At 39.8% G+C, this 24,586-nt stretch overlaps 1 protein-coding gene and 1 pseudogene across 9 annotated transcripts in view; one reads left to right on the top strand and one right to left on the bottom strand.

The window, feature by feature from the left end:
- Positions 1–4,302: 4,302 nt before the first annotated feature.
- Positions 4,303–14,813, bottom strand: LOC123499606 (annotated as a pseudogene).
- Positions 4,354–24,586, top strand: part of LOC123499605 (leucine-rich repeat-containing protein 45-like) — a 61,614-nt gene continuing 41,381 nt past the window's right edge. For 2 of the 9 annotated variants that reach the window (XM_045247878.1, XM_045247883.1), the window contains exons 1-5: positions 16,731–18,380; positions 20,717–20,810; positions 22,150–22,316; positions 22,458–22,636; positions 23,022–23,150. In XM_045247878.1, coding sequence (XP_045103813.1) covers positions 18,295–18,380; positions 20,717–20,810; positions 22,150–22,316; positions 22,458–22,636; positions 23,022–23,150 — 655 coding nt within the window. In that variant the 5' untranslated portion in view covers positions 16,731–18,294. Of the gene's footprint in view, positions 4,483–4,702; positions 4,828–7,556; positions 7,749–16,702; positions 18,381–20,716; positions 20,811–22,149; positions 22,317–22,457; positions 22,637–23,021; positions 23,151–24,586 lie in introns of those variants that run through there. The other 7 variants (XM_045247884.1, XM_045247882.1, XM_045247881.1 and 4 more) reach the window with 7 other exon arrangements.

Raw genomic sequence — 24,586 nt, 5'->3', positions numbered from 1 at the left:
CGTGGCAAGGGCCAGTAGGGGATCCAGATGCTCCAGCAGTATGATATACCCGCCACATCTGTTAGGAATCCAGTCTATGGCCACCAAGTCTTCGGCGCTCGTCACCTCTACCACCTGTGAAAACCGTTGCAAATTCAGACGACACAAGATGAGACAAGAAAATCTTCATTGTTATGAGACACATAACCAGGCAGCCGAAGACCAATGAAAATATTCAAGGAAGTTTCTTACGTACTTACTTGGCGGAAGTTTGGGAGCCTCACGAGTACGTGCAAGACCGAGGATCTGCAGAAGGTGGCGCTGCAGGCCAGCACCAAGTCACAGTGGCTCAGCTCCTGCTTCACCACGGTCAACAGCAGTATCCCCAAAGTAGGGTCTTCACCCCAGGTTTCGAAAGTCTTTTCTTGTCTCTTCCTCATCAAGAAGAAAGCCAACGGTGTAGATTGGAACTGCATTTCAACATTGTCCCTTGAAAACAATTCTTGAGTTGCATAGCTGTTATTCTTAACAATGGCAGGTCGATGTTTCTGAGGGGGAAATTTAGTGTTGGAGATACTTGGTAGGATCCACAGCAGAATGAAGATGAGTAGTAACTGAAGGCTGTGGGTCGCCATTATTCGTGAAAAAACGGGTCTTTCACAGCGACGTGTCCACTGCAGCAGAATGCGGTGTCACGAAGTTTGGTGGTGAAGGAATTTCCGTTTGTGGGGCAAGGGAAGAAAAGGACTATCCAAGAGATCTCAAGTTTCAGAACAATTATCGGTGGTCAGAGTCAAACAGCGTCGGAAAGAAGACTGCTCTTATTCACATAGATACGCAGCTCGCACCTCTAGCCACGCCCTTCCTGCTCCAGACACTCACTAAACCACCAATCACTCACTTTGAATTAGATTGACCTTCCAAGAAACACACACACACACACACACACACACACACACACACACACACACACACACCGCGTAGTGTAGTGGTTACCACGCTCGATTCACAATCGAGTGGGCCCGGGTTCGAGTCCCGAGGGCGGTGAGGCAAATGGGCAAGCCTCTTAATGTGTAGCCCCTGTTCACCTAACAGTAAATAGGTACGGGATGTAACTCGAGGGGTTGTGGCCTCGCTTTCCTGGTGTGTGTAGTGTGTGTTGTGGTCTCAGTCCTAACCGAAGATCGGTCTATGAGCTCTGAGCTCGCTCCATAATGGGGAAGACTGGCTGGGTGACCAGCAGACGACCGTGGTGAAATTACACACACACACACACACACACACACACACACACACACACACAGAGTTCTTCTGGTATTCGTTCTTCTCATGTATTTTCATGCGTTAGATGAGAATGCAGATTACTTGCTTTTCATTACATAGACGAGGACATGGTGAAGGTCCTTAGTGGGTGCACGCAGTAATTTCTGAATGTCATCTATAGCTAAAAGATAAGCTGTAACAAATTTAAGAAAGCCCAAAGATTAGATATAGATTATGCCAAGATACTTACTGATAAACACAAAAGCATGGAGTAACCACAGCAAAAATCTAGAAGCCAGTCTCTAAAGCATCTAATTCAGCATAAGTAATAAGAGAAAAATCATTGTCGATCTGAGAAATTTACAAACTTAAAAACTTCAAATGCACTTTTGATATATTTAATTCTATAGTTTTACTTTTAACCTTTCGTTCTTATAATCTGTGGTGTCATTATTTCCACTGTACCTTTTCTAGACACGTGCTTGCACTGATCAGCTCTCGCATGTCCGTGGTTTCTTTTCTCCCTTCACTTTTTCCCTTCTCTTTCAGAAATGGATGCATCAGGAACTATACTTTTTTGTATACTATATGAAAATCAGATAGTCATATAGTGTTGTTCCGGATTTTCAGTCGTAGTTTTCATGAGCAGGGAGAGCGGTAACCTTACGGAGATAAGTATTTTCTTTGTTGCATTCTTTAACTGAGCTTGGACTTGTAAGATGAAAACATAACAAATGAAACTAAGGACACTTAACACACATCAGCTCCTAGACACTTCATATTTAACCTCTTCAATACTGGGACATATTTTTACTTTGAGATTTGTGTACGATTAGACCATTTTACTGACATTAGGAAAAGTCTATAGAGGTCAGAAGATTAATGGCCAGAGTCTTCACAATTTTAGTTCCACACATAAGTTTGTGAAGCTGTATAAAATCACCAAATAGTAAGCAGAATGAATATGAAAACGCGTCGTGGTACTCAAGGGGTTAATGTTAATATTGTCATCTACGTCCAGGAAGTCATAGTAACTATCTTGAGTCTTACATTTGAAACATTTACCTCATTGACTGTTATGGCTCCTTCTCAATTCTAGATTAAATATTCTGGTGCAAGCGAAGAATATGATCGTGAAAGACTCCACGGCGGAAAAAGAAGTGATTAACCCCTTCAGTATTTTTACCTTGGGTTTTGTGTATGATTAGATGGTTTTATTTACATTAGGAAGGGTTCATGGAGGTCAGAAGATTAATGGCCAGAGTCTTTACTATTCTGATCCCCCCATGAGTTTCTGAAGCTGTATAAGAGCACCAAATAGTAAGCAGAATGAATATGGAAAAGCGTCCTCGTACTGAAGTGGTTAAGTATTTCTAGTGTTTTAGTGGGTGTGGCTTTTTTATTTGTTTTGTTCACTTATTTATTTATTCATTAGTAAAGTCATTTGGAGTTATCAAAGGAAGTAACGAGTGTCAGAATGCCATAATTGATCAAACAGTTTCTCTCTCTCTCTCTCTCTCTCTCTCTCTCTCTCTCTCTCTCTCTCTCTCTCTCTCTCTCTCTCTCTCTCTCTCTCTCTCTCTCTCTCTCTCTCTCTCTCTCTCTCTCTCTCTCTCTCTCTCTCTCTCTCTCTCTCTCTCTCTCTCTCTCTTTGTGATTGAAAGTGTGCCATCTATTTCATCCTTCAGTGCTTTTGTTTAGCTTACAATCGTCTGTGTATTGTCTGAGCCTATTGTCTGTGCTCTCTCCTGTACCTGCGCGCGCGCGCGCACGTGTGTGTGTGTGTGTGTGTGTGTGTGTGTGTGTGTGTGTGTGTGTGTGTGTGTGTGTGTGTGTGTGTGTGTGTGTGTGTGTGTGTGTGAGAAGGGGAAGAATCTTAGGTTACGTACAATTAGTGATGTAAATGTTTAGTTAGAAATACAGCAACCTGTAAAACTCCAGAGAGAAAAAAAAAATGTTGAAGTTAGAGAAACGAAGCTGCTTTACAAGTCCGGCAACGCAGAGAGAGTCCCATTAATATGCAGTGCTTGAAGAAGAAGTTAACTGTTCAACCTTTTTAAAAGCCACTCAACTAATTAAGGATTATGTGCACTCTGAGTAAACCTTAGGAGCGGAGATTTCTGGCGCTCTCACACACACACACACACACACACACACACACACACACACACACACACACACACACACACACACACACACACACACACACACACACACACACACACAGAGAGAGAGAGAGAGAGAGAGAGGGAAGGAAGTTATATTTGCATGTTTTACGTACATAGATATACGCCTGTTATAAATAACAATGCAAATATTAGCCATGTTCCAGTAATACAAGCCTACACATTGAGTGCACGAAGGTTTTGCAATTAACTATTTTTCATCTTTGGCAACAATATTTATTCATATGGAAAAGTGTATTTCATATTCAAGTTTGGTATACATGTATGTAGCTAATAGGCAGAATAATTTACAATATAGTACGTCCTCTAAACAGACCGACCAGCGAGACTGTCAGAATCTTACAGTAACAATCTGAACTAACATATACTAATTTGTCTCGTGACGTCCGTAGCGACACGGAGCATCACGTAACTGAATATTCAGTGGTGTTGTTACACAAGAAACGTTTCCTTGATTAAAAAAAAAAAAAAAATGCATTGCCTTTCTCAGAGAAATACCAGTTCAAAGAAATTACCCTTGTTCATGGTGAAGTAGTAACTGCTGAAATGATTGAGTAAAGAATCATATAACAATGTAACTGTTGGTGACACAGATGCATGGACTTGTAATAGCCTGGTGTAGCTTGGCTGGATTCAACATCATGATGTGAGCATCACTTGGATTTTGATCAATCTGTCTTCAGTCACGGACCACGCTGACGGAACATTAATGTCTTCTCAAGGACACGTTCTCTGTGTAATAAAGTTTTTCACTAAAATTAACCAACAATGTAAACAACAGCAATAACACTCGCCACAGCATCAGACATCTCACTATTGATTAAGTGAACAGCCAAGTGTGACTTTGAGCAGAAGGGACGGCGCCAGCACCGAAATCAACAACGATTTATATAATTCCTCTTAAGACTGAAAACGGTGTCTCCATAGCCGTGGCTGCCTCCGAGTGAAGCTTTCCCCGCCATAGGAATTGCCTCCGATGGGCAGCCCAGCGCGTCCCAGCCACCTCGCCCTCCGACCTGCCGTGAGCACAAACACACCATTCAGTACTTACTGTGTACGTACTATACCACTTCTTGTCCTTTTGATCAAGAATTATCATATTTTGAGTTAGTAATTACAATCATGAAAAAAAATCATTCCAAATATGCAAACAATTATGTTCATCAAATTATAACAATATTGAGTGAAGAAAATTCTTTGAAAATATTTATTTACTAATGATGAAATGTAAAAAGTATTTTATCCATTCACGAAACTGTTTACTTTATTTTTAGTGAAAAGTGAGCAGAGAGTACTGGAGTGACTCACCTCGCTTGCACCCGTACAGACGATTGACCTTCCTGTAGTCAGTCTGGGGAAGGACAACACGTCAACGTGAGGAAAACTGATACGACGAGAAGTAAGAGGAGGGAGGATTTTCAGATTAATAGTATTAATAACAATATTATTATTATTGTTATTGATATCATTATCATTACTAGTTTACTATTTTTTTTCCAGTTACTGTGAGCCTTATAAAGTACAAAGTCTCTCTCTCTCTCTCTCTCTCTCTCTCTCTCTCTCTCTCTCTCTCTCTCTCTCTCTCTCTCTCTCTCTCTCTCTCTCTCTCTCTCTCTTTCTCTTAGTAGTAAACTATATGGTGAGCACAACAGTTACATCTGCCACAAAACTTGAGGTCCGAACAATAATTACTTTGGAGGGTTCAGATTTCCTCCAGAAGTTGTAACCTTTCTCCTTGGACTTGATGGTTGGGGTAAGGATGGACCACTTGCTGAACGTGAAGGGACTGTAGTGCATCACGGAGTCTGTTGGGCAGATGGAAATGAGTGTTGTTGTTTTTTTATGTAGGAGAGAAGACCAGCCAAGGGCAACACAATGTTAAAAAAAAGGCCCACTTGATGCTGGTTCTCTAAAAGATAAGAGGGATTATCCAAAATTAGGGAGCAAATGTCTTGACACCTCTCTCTTAAAAGAAGTCAAGTCGTAGGAAGACGAAAATACAGAAGCAGGCAGGGAGTACCAGAATTGCCAGTAAAATGTATGAATGATTGAGAGTACTGCTTAACTCTTGCGTTAGAGAGTTGGACAGAATAGAGATGAGAGGAAGAAGAAAGTCTTGTGTATCGAGGCCGCAGGAGGAGGCGAGGTATGCAGTTAGAAAGATCAGTAGAACAGTTAGCATGAAAACAGCGATAAAGGATAAAAAGAGATGCAACATTTCGGCGGTGAGAAAGGCTGAAGACAGTCAGTCAGAGGAGGGGAGTTGATGTGTGTGTGTGTGTGTGTGTGTGTGTGTGTGTGTGTGTGTGTGTGTGTGTGTGTGTGTGTGTGTGTGTGTGTGTGTGTGTGTGTCCCTCGCCATAGTTTTTTTTTTTTCCAATATACAAGGGCGGGGCTTGTCCTTGCCACGCTACAATGAAAAAAATAGAGAAATCACTCGTATGCATTAGGATAGAGAGAGAGAGAGAGAGAGAGAAGAGGGGTGAAGGAGATAGGTTTGTCTGCGACGCTATTACGCACTGTATCAGGAAGAGGAAAGGAGGCAATTACTTATATAAGAGAGTTTCATGTTGCTGAAGTAGTATTGTGCCTTAGAGGACACGAGAGGAACATGGCTCGAACAAAATTTAAAGAAATGAAAGAGTAAGGGATAGGTTTCAAGACTTCATCACTTTTTTTTTTACTAACTCTCTCGGATTTGCACAGGGACTGGCAACTAAGTGGGCACTTTTGTTTACTCTTTTCTGTTGCCCTTGTTCAGTTTTCCTCTCTTATATAAAAAAGATAGTATGTGGTGAAGGGTCGATGTAGTGAAGAGTGAAACCTTGCCTTCGTGCTTCTTCTAGTTCTCTAAAACTTATGCTCGCAAGAAACACCTGCGTGAATATGTACGTAAGACACGACCACGAGTCACTCACCGATGTCGTAAGGAAGGTCGACGAGCTCCACGGTATTCATTTCCCTCTTGACGAAGTTCTTTTCACTGCCCTCTGCAATATTGTCCCACTTCACCTCTATGTGATGATCTCTGTCCGGTCGGTTGTGTTCGTGGTAGAATCCGAGGGCGTGGAAAAGTTCATGGTAGATAGGACCCACATCTAACCAGGTGGCACACAATAGACCCAAGGACAGCTGCTGCTCGCCGCCCACCCGCCCCACGTAGCTGTAACACCTGGCGGCGGGAACACGCTGGTCACGCCACTCACTCACTCCACCAGAAGAACATGATGGCCTTTGAAAAATAACTAATAAATTGTTCTCACAGTACTGTCTCATGACTTACTTATCTTGTTTTATTTATTGTACAGAAAGTTAGATCTATAATTTAACGAAGGTGTCTTGCTTCAGCTGTCTTAGTGGTGGGGACGCGACATAGCTAGGCCACCCACTGCACCAAGGCTGAAACAATACTGCCACTGCATTACCTGTGTGCTGTAAGAGGCTGTAAAAGGGCTGCGAAATGAAAAGGAGAGAATGGGGATCCTTTCTCCTTTGTATTCTTGCTGTGAGACAATTTTTGTACGTATATCAAGGGATTTGGAGGAAGGTAAAGAGTAAAAGGGAACACTTTTCTATTGAAGACAGAAATGGGAGAAAGGTACAATAACATTGTTTAGGATCAGAACTGTAACCCTCTACTTCATCCACTTCACAGCCAAGAGCGAAGCGTGTCTGGCGCTCCACCCCATCTCAGGCAGGAAAGGAGATCGAAATTCAATGAAAATAGTGAAAATTATTCTTTGTATTGATGTCATTGCCATAACTAAAGTAAACATTTTCATTTCATTCGAGGCACATTACCCGCTTCGGTAATTATCTATTTTCTCCTTCCGAGGCAGCTAGATAGACAAATTTTCCTGCCAGTCCCGTCTTTGGCAAAGAGAAGGAAGTCTACCACGCACAGTCAATCCTCCCCCACCCCCGACGCTTTCTCTCTCTCTCTCTCTCTCTCTCTCTCTCTCTCTCTCTCTCTCTCTCTCTCTCTCTCTCTCTCTCTCTCTCTCTCTCTCTCTCTCTCTCTCTCTGAATCCAGCATGATAGGTTTTGTTCTCCACTCACAGACTGTAATATACCTTCGTTCATAATATTTCCTTTCCAAAAGTTCTTTAATATTTTTTTCATCTATAGATAAGGCGGCGCATAAGGCAGGAGTCACCGTGCAGGGCGAGTCACTCACCTGTCCCTGTCAACGATGATCTTGAGATAATCCTGCTCATCTGTTCCTCTTCACGAAGCGGATACAGGAGTGCTTAGCGATGTCCCGCATCACGCGGCGGATGGTGAGCTGCTCGATCGGCAGTAAAGCTGAGGAACATCAAGGTAAGATTAAACTTCTTGCTGTCATTAATGCCTTACAGATATTTTGGAATTGTATCAATTTGATACGATATTTTCATCTAAATCTATTACATGTATATTAAGGTTAAGGTTACTAAGTGTACATTCGTCGCTTTGTCGTGAAAATTTGATACACGTGTCTAGTGCTGCACCATCCCTTTGCCTACGTAGTACTTTCCGAAAGAAAAAGGACGGAATGTTTACAGTAGCAGGTGGGAGAGCCCGCACCGCCACCAGGGCATTGTGCTGTACATTCACAAAGGCCGGACGGAGCTCGCTGCCTCGTGCCCTCAGTGAAAGCGTCGTGCCCTTAGCAGGTTCCGCTACGTTTTCACTTTTCCTTTCACCTCCAGTCAACACACGAACACACGCAATAGCAAACTTGTTTGTTGACTTAGGGTGTGTTCAGAAGGGTGTTATTTGTTTGTTCGTTAGTTCCTATATCGATCGAGCTCTCTATTTGTCAGTGTATCTTGGCGGGCTTGCTCAGTACATGTTATTACAATTATTATGATCATTATTGTTTTATTTTTATTTACTCTTTAGCAATCTAAGTTAAGTCTATCACGAAAGGTGTGTTTCATAAACATTTTTTTCTTTTTTCAATCCATCTCATTTTTGACAGTCTACGTTGACAGGGTGTGTTCGATAGGATTTTACTTGTTTATATTTCTAGTTGTCGTTATCGATTCCTGCTTTTCACTTTTATCATTTTCTAAATATCCTTCTGTCTACTTGACTTTCTATATATATGTCTAAATCTTTTTTTTTTTTTTTTTCAAATGTGTCTCGCTTTTCGTCTCTAATCTGTAGGAGTACATCTATCTGTCTTCATGTCTACTTATCAATCTGTCAATTTGTTTCGCCGGGATATCAGATTTACATCACGTTCCTCTTCACCATGACATATTGGTATTGATCTTGTCCATCAACCTGTCTTCCTATCTACCCTGTTTAGTTATCTTCTTTTCCAACTTTATTGGTCACCACCTTGTATCGCTCTCTTCGCGTTATGGGAGACTCACTGTATTCCATGGAGAACTCATAGGGAACTACCGCGCCGTCCCAGAGCTTAATGCTGTCCCGCACCGCTATCTTGTTCTCCAGACCATTCTGTCGAGGAGAGAAAATACGCGTAATTCTTAATAATGATTATATATCTTGAAGGCGGAGAGGGAGAAGTATACAGGGATAGAAAAATTAGTTTACGTAAATACTTAGAGTACACTTACACACACATAAATCGATGAATATATAAATGAATTAATGAAATTAATATATAAGTGAGTGAATAAAAGGAGAGAGGAGAGCAAAGCCAAAAGAATTAACATGACTGAGAATTATGGGAGAGTGGAGTAAAGTATACAATCTTTTGTTATAATCATATTTCATTTCTTTGAAAGCGACTGTCAGAAACAAACATGTGGAGAGACTGCACTGCTTATTGACACAGACTTAAACCGCTGTCAACTTGAAAAATTAGAAAAAAAAACTTTAGCTTGTAAAAGATGTGAGAGAGGAGGTCCCCTGTGTACGGTCTGAAATGAATGTTACAGGAAGCATATGGTCCTGTATTTGTCTATCATTTTATATATTTTTTTAATTCTAAATTATTAAGAAGGCAAGTCAGTTTAAGTTTAAAATGAAATCCATGGCTTTCTTTGACCTAGAGCGGCATTAGAAGTGACATGAATGTGTCCTTATCAACTCTCTCTTTTTATGTCATTCCGGGAAAAAGAGTGAACCATGTCCTCCTCCTCTTCATATTGTTTTCTTTTCAGTTTATTTTTGATACGATAAGTTAAGGTATCATAATAACGAATCATAGATCTTCATATTGTCATTCCTGTAAAGACATCTTACCTTTTTCACTATTCCTCGTGATGGGGGAGGTACGATATCCCCTTCGTCCATACCAGAGACTTCGAGGGGATCGCGTCTTAATCTCAAACCCCAGTCACTGTTAAGGGTTTCCTGCAGCTCCCCGAGGCCTAAATATAAGATTGCAAATGTTTATAAGTGCCTGAATTTAAAATTATAAGCGTTTATGAATGTTTAAATGTACATTATAAACGTTTAGTGACAAATTTACACTCATATTTCACGTGTGTACTAGAAGAAATTACTTGATCATAAAATCAATTGTCTTATGTCAATTATATTAGTAACACTTGTGTAAGTGTTTTGACTCACTGATGCTGAGGATGTGTGTAGAGGGCAGCCACCCAGACCACGACCACGAGTCTGTGAAAGTAGTTATGGCGGTGTAGTACTGGTAGTAGTAGTAGTAGTAGTAGTAGTAGTAGTAGTAGTAGTAGTAGTAGTAGTAGCAACAGCAACAGTAACAGCAACAGCAACAGCAACAGCAGCAGCAGCTGCAGCAGTAATAAGTAGCAACACCACCAACAAAAACAATAATAGTAATAATATCAGAATAGCTCATTTGAACCAAAGTATTTTAATAGTGACATGAGCACTCCTTCCTTTCTCTCTCCACATCATCGTTCATTCACATCAAAGCTTCCTCCCTGTACCATGACGTTGGCGGCGTTCAATTCAAACATTGCGTCACACTCACATTCCACTTTCTCCCCTCAAGCCGCGTATGAAAAGCGATAGGTTAGTTCTGGAGTTCTGAACGGCAAGGTGAGGTGAGAGGAGCCGCTATAGGCGGGATGGTGATGGGGACGGGGCACGTACTTTCTTTTCCCGCAGCGCTGCCTCCTCCCGCCTCCTGTTTCTCGCCTTTAATACCCGACAAGGGCATGAGAGGCACAGTGAATCTTCGACTTCCACACATAGACATGAGGAAATACCCTTCATTTATTGTGTTCACTTTTTCTTTTATCTATCCACTCATTTGTTATTTTTGGAGAGAATGGTAGGAGAAGCATCGTCTTGTACGTCGTCATAGCAACAAAATCCTAATCAATCAAGTGCTATTAAACATTTCAGTGAATAAAACCAGCTCCACGAGTAATAACATATTAACATGTTCTATTCCTCCTCCCATAACAAAAGGATGTTGGAAGCTAATAATTATTAACGTTGTGAAAGTGCAGGAAAAGAAACCAAAAAAAAGTGTAGTCTTACCTTTAGTAGCTCCGCTAGTAATGTGGTTATTGTCAGTGTCATTGATGCGTCTGTCCCCTTGGAAGGCAACGGCGCGGGAGAGAGGGACTCGTAGGGAAGAAGCCTCTTTCACCGCCACTACCACCACCGCCACCGCCGCCACTTCCAGCGCCATCACCCATCGCTGCGAGTATTAGAATGAAAAATGTTTGATTATGTGCTAGCTCATTTTCTTTATTACTAACGTCTCTCTCTCTCTCTCTCTCTCTCTCTCTCTCTCTCTCTCTCTCTCTCTCTAGAAAAGCGAAAGAATAAGCTAATATATCCCAAGAGAACTTCTATTATGTGGTGAAGGCAAAGGCCGCGACCCGCCATTGCCAGGCACCTCCACTGCTCCCAAGACGGAGGAGGCACCGGACGTGGTGGCGGTAGCGGAGGAGGAGGAGGAGAAAAAGAGAGAAAAAGAGAAAGGAATCAGGGAGCAAAATGTGGTATCAGATGAAGCGGAAATGTAGAAATATGCTGTTTTGAGAGAGAGAGAGAGAGAGAGAGAGAGAGAGAGAGAGAGAGAGAGAGAGAGAGAGAGAGAGATATGAAAGTTGAAACGTGCGGAGGAAAAGAGGGAAAGAAAGGAAAGGGAAGGGGAGGAAGAAAAGGGTCAGTAAAGGAACCTTAGAAGACGACGAGAGAAAGTACCAGCATTTTGTCCTCCTTTCGTGACACTAGCGGAGAGGGGCAGGTAGCACAGCATTATATTGTCACCGAAAGGAAGTGGGTGGTGGAGGTAGATTTGATAGAAGTAGTATAAATAGCTGAAGTTACAGTGAATGATTTTAGTAGTAGTAGTAATAGTAGTAGCAGCAGCACTAGTAGTAGTAGTAGTAGTAGTAGTAGTAGTAGTAGTAGTAGTAGGAGGAGGAGGAGGAGGAGGAGGAGGAGGAGGAGGAGGAGGAGGAGGAGGAGGAGGAGGAGGAGGAGGAGGAGGAGGAGGAGCATCTTAGCATCTCATGAGAACAAACCATTTTTACCAAAGGGAGAAAGTGGTTGGTTACCTTTCACCGTCACTTGAGGTTGGGTAGGCTTTATTATCATTAATGGAAAAAAAGTATGTGCGTGTATGTGTGTGTGTGTGTGTGTGTGTGTGTGTGTGTGTGTGTGTGTGTGTGTGTGTGTGTGTGTGTGTGTGTGTGTGTGTGTGTGTGCGTAGAACAGGTCGCAAAAAAATACCCTCCATATCTGTTTTCTTGCTCTCTTCGGGTAAGAACGACTTGTAGAAAGCTCGAGCGTCTTGTTTTCTGACACCTGCCTCGAGGGGAAGGAGTCGGCGTTGCGTAATATCAGATTAACTTTCACTTTGATCAACACTGGCTTACTGTTTGGTGTTCCACCTCCTGTATATGTAAAACGCGGAACGCAAACACAAACAGACAAACAAGTAAGCGCACACACACACACACACACACACACACACACACACACACACACACACACACACACACACACACACACACACACACACACACACACACAGAGAGAGAGAGAGAGAGAGAGAGAGAGAGAGAGAGAGAGAGATTAGTTATTGTATAGCCTTATTTGACATAAAATTAAAATGTTCTTTCTCTTTCTAACAACTTATGATGATTAGAGTAGTCTGCTTCCTACTTTCTCTTCTGTGCTGTCTACTCGTATTTGCAAAAAGAAAATAATGATAACCACAAAACAGTGAATTATTGTGGTCTTCTCGGAAACCACAGGCGGCAAGGCAAGATCAAGTGCAGCATATGCGTCCGAGTCTTTTCTTTTTTTTTTTTTTTTTTTTTTTTGTGTGTGTACATGATTTTGGTTTAACATTGCGTTTATCGCTAAGAACCATGAAATTGAAGGAAAATGCGAAATTGGTGGCATGATTCCTGCTCTTTTTTCCCCAGTAATGCACGTCATGAAGAGAGAAGCAGCTGTACTTTACATTAAGCATTGGATTGTGCATGTTTTCTATTTCTAGTCTTTCCCGCCTTTCTCTGCACCTTTCCCTTATCTTTCCCCATGCTCTTCATACGCCCTTTCCTCCTCATGACATTATCACAGTGTTCTGAATGTTATATATACATATATATATATATATATATATATATATATATATATATATATATATATATATATATATATATATATATATATACTAAAAGACAGGGAAACCCAGCAGAAATCTTCATATACGTCCTGCTTTATTATCATCGACGTTTCGCCTTACAATGGAAGGCATCTTAAGGATCTACAATGAAGTTGTAAAAAAAAACTAAATACAGAAATATATAAGTCTTACAAAGACATTTATATTTCTGTACTTAGGTTTTTTTTTTTTTTTTTTTTTACAACTTCATTGTAGATCGTGAAGATGCCTTCCATTGTAAGGCGAAACGTCGATGATAAAAAAAGCAGGACAAAATAATTATTATATGAAGATTTCTGCTGGGTTTCCCTGTCTTTTAGTATCTACAATTTCAACTATCAACTTATATATATATATATATATATATATATATATATATATATATATATATATATATATATATATATATATATTATATCAAAAGGGAGATAAAATAAGACGAAACTAGTAAAGGAGCTCCTTGAAAGTATACTATTTCACTGAATCACACTTGAAAAAACAAAAGACAAAGGTACCTTAGATATCAAAACGAACCTTCCTCATGGTGTCGCTGAAGCACGTGTGGCGCCTTCAGTCCACCTTATATACTCGGTGATATTGTTGGCTCACTTGAACAACTGGGAGGTGACTGCGCCACTTCCAGGCCTTGATTCACACTGCGGTTCACCTGTACGGTATTCACAACATGCAGGGCCGCAGGTTGTGTCCTTCGGTAGTCACAGAATTATGATTTTACCTCTAGAAGGGTCACTTTTTTCCTTCCCAGACGCACTATGATCATATCCAGGAAACGCCGCCACTACCGACACTCACGTCCTCCCCACGGCGAGCAAATCACGCCGCCACTTTTCCGTCATAACACACCCGCGTTTTATTATTTGTACTTTCTCTCTCTCTCTTTTCTCTTCTTTGTCTTTTCTTTTTCACTCATGAATGAGGCCGTATAAGTCTTCTTTATTTAGTTTAACTGTTTTTTCTCTGTTCCACACTGGTCTTAGTCGACGCTTTAATTAAAGTATTTTGATGGTTCTTGCCGAGTCACCTGAAATAGGATCATTGGTGCTTTTCTCCTTGTTGGTGATCTTCAATTACCTGTAGAGGAAGGGAATAGAATGGTAACATTATGTTGTGCTATAAATTAGACAGGTTAACCAGGATGTTTGATTTTCATGCACTAAATATATTGGACAATGAACGGCGTTTTAACATTAATTGTATAATCATTTATGTGATTTTCGTAATGAAAGTATTCATAGAACAGAATGAAATTATAAATTCATAGACCTGTTCTACTATACTGATGCACAGCTCAATGGACTGCAACCCATTTACCCTAACACTTTCAAAACGAACATTAAACATCTATAAACTATATATTTATTTATTTGCCAGGTCTGCACTCTCCATACCGAGTGTCCCTGACAAGACACCACACGCTCTACGCTTGGCCCTCTTAGACATGATGAACTAAGACAGGGTTTCTAAACTAAGGTAACGTAATGCCACTTGAAAATTAGGGTAAATATTTCCAAACATTGCAAATTTGTTTTACATGGACCAAGTCGAGTTCTTCCTGTTAACAATGCGGAATCCATAAATTATATCACTAGAATCATTTCAAACACTCTCGTAAACCCAACAATTTGGATGTGAGACGCCGAATCATCTTATAATGTGGCACCATACTCTAGTCTTGCACTGTGATTACTTGCCATCCGCTCTGTACCGAGCCACAACCCCGACCACGTCTCCTCACACACTGTCTGCAAACCACAGCCGTCACAGACCTGCTGCTCGCCCACCCGCTGCCTTTCCTACCTTCACTTATCACTTGCGGGACTGGTGTGTTAGAATTGCCAAGTGGTGTCTGGCATCAGCGTCAGAGAAACTGAGAAGAGGGAGCATAGCACGCGACGCTCGTGAGCATATGATCGTAATGACAGCTAACCCGAGGCACAATGAAAAAAGCATTTTTTTTTTATCTTTTGTCTTATTCGCGATACTTTCTAAAGTATCATTAGTACTCGATGGATTTTAAGAAAGCAAGACTCTCTCTCTCTCTCTCTCTCTCTCTCTCTCTCTCTCTCTCTCTCTCTCTCTCTCTCTCTCTCTCTCTCTCTCTCTCTCTCTCTCTCTCTCGATAAATAAATAAATAAATAGTTGGTACATTTATTTATCTCTGTCTAATGGTAATGAGTCTATTATCTATTTAGATGTGTGTGTGTGTGTGTGTGTGTGTGTGTGTGTGTGTGTGTGTGGTAAGTATACAGTCATTTGTCTTACGGTCTGAAAAAATAAATAAATAAAAAAAAAATATATATATATATATATATATATATATATATATATATATATATATATATATATATATATATAAAAGAATGTGTGTGTGTGTGTGTGTGTGTGTGTGTGTGTGTGTGTGTGTGTGTGTGTGTGTGTGTGTGCTTATGAGTGTGTCCTATTATCCATTTGTAGATGTATGAAAGTAAATTGTTGCAATTTAAGCAATCTAATTATTTCCGTTTTAGTGGAATTTCAGCAACATGTTATTACTTTGTTTTTTCCTTGTACTTGACAAGGAGTTGTAGGTTACCGGAAATATTTGTCTTTGAAAACTAGAAATCTTGTTATCACATGTCTTTTGCCGCCCACTCTTCTTTGCTCAACCTCTCTTTAACACAACAAAAAATGTTACGTAGGAGAAAGTCACATCAGCAGCAGAAGTTTCACGTGATTGCTTTATTTTTCTCGTGAATCTGCGGTACAGTACTTGTGATTAACTCTACACCCTCCTTTTCAATCACAGCCTTCTCAGTTTTGCCATGGTCAATAAGGAAGATAATAAATAATTTAACAATTAAATGTTATTATGAGTTAATGTTTCATTCGGGGCGTCAAAATCTTTTTTCCTTCCTTTCTTTTATTTTATTTTCTGAAGTCTTTGTAATGCGTCTGTTTCTCGTTTTATTTTATTTATTTTTTTAGTTTTAATCTTTTATCTTCCAGTATATTCCAGTCAGGTACAGCACGCGATAGTTTAACTTTAAGTTTATTCGTCATTAAGATACCTATATTATTTCTTTCATCGTGCATTGTGTTCTCTTTAGGTATAATATCTAAATGACTTGCTTGAATACTATTTTGTCAGATTCTTATAGAAACTATTAATTGAAGGTTCCAATAATTATACTTCCATGATTCCACACACACACACACACACACACACACACACACGATCAGCACCAATGAATATGTAAACAAAGTCATATTTCTTTGTGAGCACCAAGGAAGTCAAGTCAGTCAGAGCCCAGAGGCCTGAATCGGTCTCTTCCCGGAGTCGCCTATGAGTTTCTGTGAGTTTTTGTGAGAAGTCAGCATGGCTCGATTCCTTAGGCTAGGTAAACGGGTGAGCCTCTTAATATGTATTTCCTGTTTGCGTAGCAGCAACTATGAGGTGTAACTCGAGGAATCATGATGTCGCTGTCCTTCTGTATGAATTATAGGTGAATAATATACGTTTCAAAACTTGTAAATTTTCCCGCCGAATCGAAGTTCGTCCTTTTTATTATTGAATTGTTGAGATGTGCATAGTTTGTTTGATTTCGATAGGCCATAAATAATCAAGATTAGTATACCTTCACATAAGAAAACTCAATAACAAAAGTATTAAATGGCCGTTGTAAGCCGTGAATAGCCAAGGCGTCACCTGTCATTGTGCAGCGCGTCAAACTCAAGCGCTGCGTTGGCTACCACAGGAAACAAACACTCGCCGTGAGTCCGTGACACGAGAAGCCATGCGCACACTCAGACTTTCAAGACTCTCAACCTCACTAGGACCTTCCTACAGAAAACAAATCAACTCCACCGCATATAGCTTGAACACATCACCACCGCATACTGCACCTTTGTGTGACACGGCCCCAACAAACCCCTAAGAAGAAGGAACCAGGCGCACCTGCAGACGGGTGGTTTCAATTTGCTTATCTTGGTGCTGTAGACTGCCTGGAGAGCACCTGACGAGACGTTTGGTCTTGTGTTGCACTGTTATGACTCTTGGTCAAAACGTGGCCTGAAAATGTAGAACAATACAAATGATGGTTAATTGGTCTGTGCAGTTAGGTATACCTGCTGTCGTTGGATTAGTTATTTAAGGGTTGCGTTAATATCTCAGAGAGGCATCCAGGTTAGGTTAATATTCTTTGGGATGGGTCTAAAGGAGAGCAAACCCCACTGTTAGGCTAGGTTAGATAAGTATCCCTTGGGGTGGGGGTCACTGAGGCTGTGTCACTGTGCCCTCTGGCTAAGATTTCTGGATATGGGAGATGAAATTTTCTGATAAGATGATTTTTTTATAAATCATATATATATATATATATATATATATACCAAGGAAAACTCTTGGCACTGTCCTGATATAGTGGTCCCTCCAGCTGTCATCATTTCCTGGCTCCCCTTCGTGGCTCTCACTCAGTTGACAGGACATGGGAATGAAAATATGTTAGCGAAAACTAACCTAATCTAGCTATGGTGTAGGTCAGAAGGATTCTGAGGAAGACCTATTAGCAGTATGTAACCTAGCCGTGCAGTTGGCTAGAAGGGTTCTGAGGAAGACCTTTCAGTGTTGTGTGTTGCCTTAACTATGTGATGTTTTGTCAAGTTGAAATTGGGGTTAGTTTTGGTTATCATTTTCATTCCCACATTCCATCAGTTGAGTGAAAGAGCCATGAAGGGGGAGCCAGGACATGAGGACAGCTGAAGGGACCTCTGTATTAGGACAGTGCCAAAATTCCAAGCTGTGTTAATATTTTAGGCTATATTTATCACCAAATTTTGCCAGTTTGCCTATACCACCTCGGATAGAGGGATGTGGTGTAACTAAGATTTTTACCACCCAAAAGTCTTGGAACTAGACAATCATTGTGGTACCAAAGTCTGAGATGTGTTGTTCAATAGAACTCACTCATTGATTTCACCATTACAAATAGGTAATACAAGATTTTTATCATTTGTTGTAATGTGAATGTTGTGGTAAAACTATGACTGTTGTAATAACACGAGTCACAAGGCAGTGCTGCCGTGGTAGAATACATCTTGACCGGTTACTACTAAAATTGCAATTGTACCCAATTGTGAGCTCATCAGTACGTGTCATCCAGGGAATTTATGCTTGTGTGTGATTACAGTCTGTGAAACCATAACAATGTGCACATTGTTTGTGTTGTGAACACTGTTGCAAAGAAATAATGAAAATAGCATCTAATAAGTGTACACTGCCATTGTAGCATAATGGAAGAAGCTATAGATTTATATAAGCAATTGTGTAGAAAACATAATATAGAACAACAAGAATGTGTTCTAAAAGCATTAACAGGGTAAGTCAGTATAATACACATATACATACCATAGGTAGAGTATGGAATCTTATTTATATTTCATTTTATTTAGAATGACACTAATTTCATCATGAATAATCACTTATCTATCAATATCAAAGAATTGAAAACACTTGCATGCATAACTTTTTTTTTTTTTTTTTTTTTTTTTACATTACAAGGGCACTGGCCAAGGGCAAACAAAGTGTTGGAAAAAAAAAAATCCCGCTGGTTGCCAGGCCCTGTTAAGAGGAAAGTAGAAAGAGAAAAAACAAAAATCTAAAAGGAGGGTCCAGTTAACGTAAGAGGTGTCTTGACACTCCTCTTTTGAAAGAGTTTAAGTCATAGGCAGGTGGAAATACAGACACAGGTAGAGAGTTCCAGAGTTTACCAGTGTAGGGAATGAAGGAGTGAAGATACTGGTTAACTCTTGCATTAGGAAGATGGACAGAATAGGGATGAGAAGAAGTAGAGAGTCTTGTGCAGCGAGGCCGCAGGAGGGGAAGGCATGCAGTTAGCAAGTTCAGAAGAGCAGACAGCATGAAAACAGCGGTAGAAGACAGATAAAGATGCAACATTGCGGCGGTGACTTAAAGAATCAAGACAGTCAGTTAGAGGAGAAGAGTTGATAAGACGAAAAGCTTTAGATTCCACCTTGTTTAGTAAAGCTGTGTGTGGATCCCCAGACATGAGAGCCATACTCCATACACGGGCGGATAAGGCCCTTGTACAGAGCAAGCAGCTGGGAGGGAGAGAAAATGGACGAAGACGCCATAGGACACCTAACTTCTTGGAAGCTGATTTAGCAAGAGTAGAGATGTGAAATTTCCAGTTTAGATTTTTAGTGAAGGATAGACCGAGTGTGTTTAATGTAGAGGAGAGGGAAGTTGAGTGTTATTGAAGAAGAGAGGATAGTTGTCTGGAAGGTTATGTCGAGTAGATAGTTGTAGAAATTGAGTTTTGAGGCATTGAACAAAACCAGGTTTTCTCTGCCCCAATCAGAAACAAGTGAAAGATCAGAAGTTAGGCGTCCTATAGCATCTCGCCTTGAGTCATTTAATTGTTGTTGGGTTGGGCGTCTGTTGAACGCTGTTGAATAATGCAGGGTGGTATCATCAGCATAGGAGTGGATAGGGCATTGAGTCAGATTTAGGAGATCATTGATGAATAATAGAAAGAGAGTGGGTGATAGGACAGAACCCTGTGGAACACCACTGTTGATAGTTTTAGGGAAGAACAGTGACCGTCTACTACAGCAGCAATAGAACGATCGGAAAGGAAACTGGAGATGAAGGTACAGAGAGAAGGATAGAATCCGTAGGAGGGTAGTTTAGAAATTAAAGATTTGTGCCAGACTCTATCGAAGGCTTTCGATATGTCAAGGCCGACAGCAAAGGTTTCACCGAAGTCCCTAAAAGAGGATGACCAAGATTCAGTTAGGAAAGTAAGAAGATCACCAGTAGATCTGCCTTTACGGAAACCATACTGGCAATCAGAGAGAAGGTTGTGAGCTGATAGATGCCTCATTATCTTCCTATTAAGGATAGACTCAAAGGCTTTAGAAAGGCAGGAAATCAAAGCTATAGGGCGGTAGTTAGAAGGATTGGAGTGGTCACCTTTTTAGGGACAGGTTGAATGTGAGCAAACTTCCAGCAAGAAGGATAAATAGAAGTAGAGAGACACAGATGAAAGAGTTTGACCAGGCAGTGAGCGAGTTCGGAAGCACAGTTTTGAGAACAACAGGAGGGACTCCATCCGGACCGTAAGCCTTCCGAGAATCAAGGCCAGAGAGGGCCAGGAAAACGTCTTTATAAAGAATTTTAATTTTAGGGATGAAGTAGTCAGAGGGTGGAGGAGTAGGAGGAATATGCCCAGAATCATCCAAAGTTGAGTTGGTAGCAAAGGTTTGAGCGAAGAGTTCAGCTTTAGAAAAAGAAGAGACAGCTGTAGAGCCATCCGGATGAAGTAAAGGAGGGAAAGACGAAGAAGTAAAGTTGTTAGAGATATTATTGGCTAGATGCCAGAAATCTCGAGAGGAGTTAGAATTGGAAAGACTTTGACATTTTCTATTGATGAAAGAGTTCCTAGCAAGTTGGAGAACAGATTTGGCATGATTACGGGCAGAAATATATAGGGCATGAGTTTCAGCAGTTGGATGGCTACGGAACCGTTTGTGAGCCGCCTCTCTATCATTGACAGCACGAGAACAAGCAGAGTTAAACCAAGGCTTTTTAGCTTTAGGGTTAGAGAAAGTATGAGGAATGTATAGCTCCATGCCAGAGATAATCACCTCTGTTATGCTTATTAATTTTATTCATTATTTTGTAAACTTTCAGTGGTCCAGTGCTGGATTTGTCCAACCAGACTCTGGATGTCGGTACGTGTGCTGTGGTGGGAAAAATGTTGCAGATCTCTTCAAAATTTGAAGAGGTAAGAAACAAAGCTATTAATCATATCATTTAATCATGTAGATCAGGGGTGGTCAACAATTTGATGTTATTTTTTTGAGATGATAATGAGTACAAGTTAATGGAAAATTACTCAAAGTTCCATTTGTAAATTCATTACGAACATCATAGATATTGAAAAAAATTTTCACAATAATTTTTCCTCATTATATACACACTCAAAAATCTTGATTTTGTTCAATGTCCCGGTTTTCCCATGTGGGACTGGACGTGTCCTGTGGTCAAAGATGATTTCTAGTATCTTCATTCAAACACCTTCAGATTTTTTTCATTGTTCTCACTGGTGCCCTAATTTTCACTGACTCTATTGCTCACTTGAATTTATGGCCTTAACTTTTCTGTGATGTGCTTTATACCAGCTCAGTCCTTACTTCTTATGGAAATTTATCATATCCTCCATATCACATCAGATCACCTTATTAGACACTGTGTTTGCTAGAAAAAAAATGTCTAAACCAGTGGTTTTCAAACTATTTAGTATGACGGCACACTAAAAAACATTTGATATTTTGGCGGCACACCTGCCCTGTGATATCTCTCTCTCTCTCTCTCTCTCTCTCTCTCTCTCTCTCTCTCTATATATATATATATATATATATATATATATATATATATATATATATATATATATATATATATATATATATATATGCAGTACAAGCATTATCCTTGCCAATCAATGTGAGAAATCCTCGATAACTAGCAAAATTTTCGCTGCACACCATGGAGATAATGGCGGCACACTTTGGGAATCACTGGTCTAAACAGATAAATAAATATAGTACAGTATGTAATTAAATTACTCAATAATGATGAAATATTTCAAGTAAATTTTTTCACAAGATACTTTTTTTCAGTAAAACCAGAGAGAGAGAGAGAGTATCACCCTGATATTTTAATAATAAATACAGCCTTAACCCTATGTGATCCTATTGAGAAAATGGGGAAAAGTGTTCAGTTGCATTAATCCTACTTTATTTCATTTAGTGGAAACAAGAGGCCTTGTTGGCATCATGAGTGACTTACTACATGTTGCTGATCAGGAATAGAACACACATGTCTTCTGGATATCTGAGGAACTGTATATTTTGTGGCTTCTTATAAGACATTACCATGATAGAAATTATTATTATATATCATTGAAATCTATGATTATTATCAGTTTTCAGAATCCTATTGTATGTTATCTATACAAAAATTCTTTCCCTTTCAGTCATTTTCTAAATATATAAATAAAGTAGATGGATGGACTAAAAATTAGTATATGGGCACAAATATTGCATTAATTCTTTTAATGCTAGGTTAGTTTTGAAGATTGTCTTCTGAAAGAGGATGGCATCAAGTCTGTTCTCCTTGGTCTGTGTGGCAATTCCTCAGTGAAGAGATTGGTCCTTAAAGGAAACTGCATCCAAGGCAACAGCACAGATGCTGTGACCAAGATGCTTAAGCATAATTCAACAATTGTCAGGTAAGATTTTCTGTATCCAGGATGATTCTTTTAGCTTTGGGTAATCTTTATAAACATGGAGGATGCCTTTTCTATATGATTGTATTTGTAAAGCCATTTTGAATATGTAGGATTTTATATATATATGTATTTTCTTTACAGATTGTCACTGGAATGGAATAACCTAGGAGTGCATCCAGAGTCATTTGCTTCTTTCTGTGGGGCTCTTGCCAAAAACTCATGTCTGCAGTACTTGGACCTGAGAAGTAACCAGCTGAGTGGAGAGGCAGCATCTGCTCTTGCTCAAGTTCTGATGAGGAACTGCAGCTTATTATCTCTCGGTGTGGCCTTTTTTCATTATCTCTCAGTGTGTCCACTTTTTTGCCCATCTTAAATAACTTGTCCTTTCTTGCATATATGTAAATAAAAAGAATTTCCAAAAAAATCTGAACCAATAGAAAAAACAACACTTAAAAGTAAAATTGCTGTGATTTGAATTATTTTTTATCATGAATGCAGTACACAAGTTTTATTTGAAAGATTTCCACAACTTGACTTTATTTTTAAACCTTTTATACATAATCTTGTTCACTTGGTATTGTTTAATATTGCTGGTATCAAAGGTAATTTCTGCATTAGTTTCATTTGTCACAGTGGTCTTGACTGCCAATTCATCAATCAATCAGGTCTCTGATTCCTTCAGTTAATAAATGTGTATTGTTATAGATTTACGTTGGAACACTCTTGGAGTAGCAGGCGGTAAGACCTTGTTGGAAGGTTTGCGTAACAACAGAACTCTTACTCTACTGAACCTTATTGGAAACAGTATCACCAATGACATCATCTCAACAGTTGGTATGTACAGTATTGGATTAGACATTTAAAACATAATAATTCAGTCCTGATGGTAAAGATTCATCACAGACCTTATTCTGCTTTAGTTGAATACCTGTAGATTACTGTGTAGTTTTATTGCTTTGACTACTAATATGGACAGTGGACAATGTTTTAAAAAGATTGGTAAATGAGAAAAATCAAAATGATAAGGTTTTTTTTTTTTTTTTTTTTTTTTAGTGGGGACTGTGGCTGCCTCCTTTTAGTCAGCATGTTTGGACCACAGCATAGCTGGTTATCTTCTATATTGTGACCCCCTGTCCACTTACAGAGAGTAATTGTGATCCATATCAAGAAGTTATTTCACACATGAGAAGGAGGGTAGCAGTTCTGCATTTATAGTATTAATGTAGAGCTTTATGTGTTATTATTTTGTCATAATTTTCAACATCGGGGGCCGCCGTAGTACAGTGGAACCATGCATGCTTTGGGTCCGAGGGGTCTCCAAGCGCTCGGGTTCGAATCCTGTCCATATTGATAGAATTTTTAGAGAGACATAATTTGCTAAAGAATATTGGAGTAGCATTTCACTACATGGACAAAGAAATGATGAAGAAATTGATAAGTACTATAATAAGACCCAGATTGGAATATGCAGTAGTAGTGTGGACCCCTCATAAAAAAAAACACATAAGGAAGTTGGAGAGACTATAAAAAAATGGCTACAAGAATGGTTCCAGAATTTGAAGGGATGACATATGAGGAGAGACTAAAGGCTATGGATCTACCAACCCTGGAACAAGATACAAGTTTATAAATTGATCAACGGAATGGACCAAATGGATAATGAGAAACTGATCCTGAGAGAAGAATATGACATTTGAAGCACAAGATCGCATAGTAAAAAGCTGAGAAAGGGAATATGTCTGAGAAATGTTAAAAAATATAGTGTCCCGCAAAGATGTATTGAGACGTGGAACAGTTTAAATGAAGAAGTAGTGTCTGCAATGAGTGTGCATACTTTTAAAGTAAGATTGGATAAGTGTTGATATGGAGATGGGGCCACACGAGCATAAAGCCCAGGTCCTGTAAAACTGCAACTAGGTAAATACACACACATGCACACACGCACAAACATACATACACACATACACACACGCGTGCAAGTTCAATAAATGAAGGGAAAGTTCCACTGGAATGGAAGAGAGCCAACGTAATACCGATATTTAAAGGAGGAAAGGCAACTTAACGACTAAACTACAGACCAGTGTCACTTACAAGTGTCTTGGGGAAGTTGTGTGAAATAATTATCAAAGAAAAATGGGTTAATTTTTTAGAAGAGGAGCAAGTCATATCAAACAGACAATTTGGGTTCAGGACAGGACGGTCATTTGTATCAAACTTATTAGGCTTCTACTCGAGAGTTATTGCAGGACTTGAAAACATTGATGGATGGG

This window comes from Portunus trituberculatus, chromosome 50 (assembly GCF_017591435.1).
Source record: "Portunus trituberculatus isolate SZX2019 chromosome 50, ASM1759143v1, whole genome shotgun sequence".
In the NCBI taxonomy this organism is placed as follows: Eukaryota; Metazoa; Arthropoda; class Malacostraca; order Decapoda; family Portunidae; genus Portunus; species Portunus trituberculatus.
Note: the sequence above shows the minus strand (reverse complement) of the source record. Positions and strands in the feature narration are given on the sequence as shown.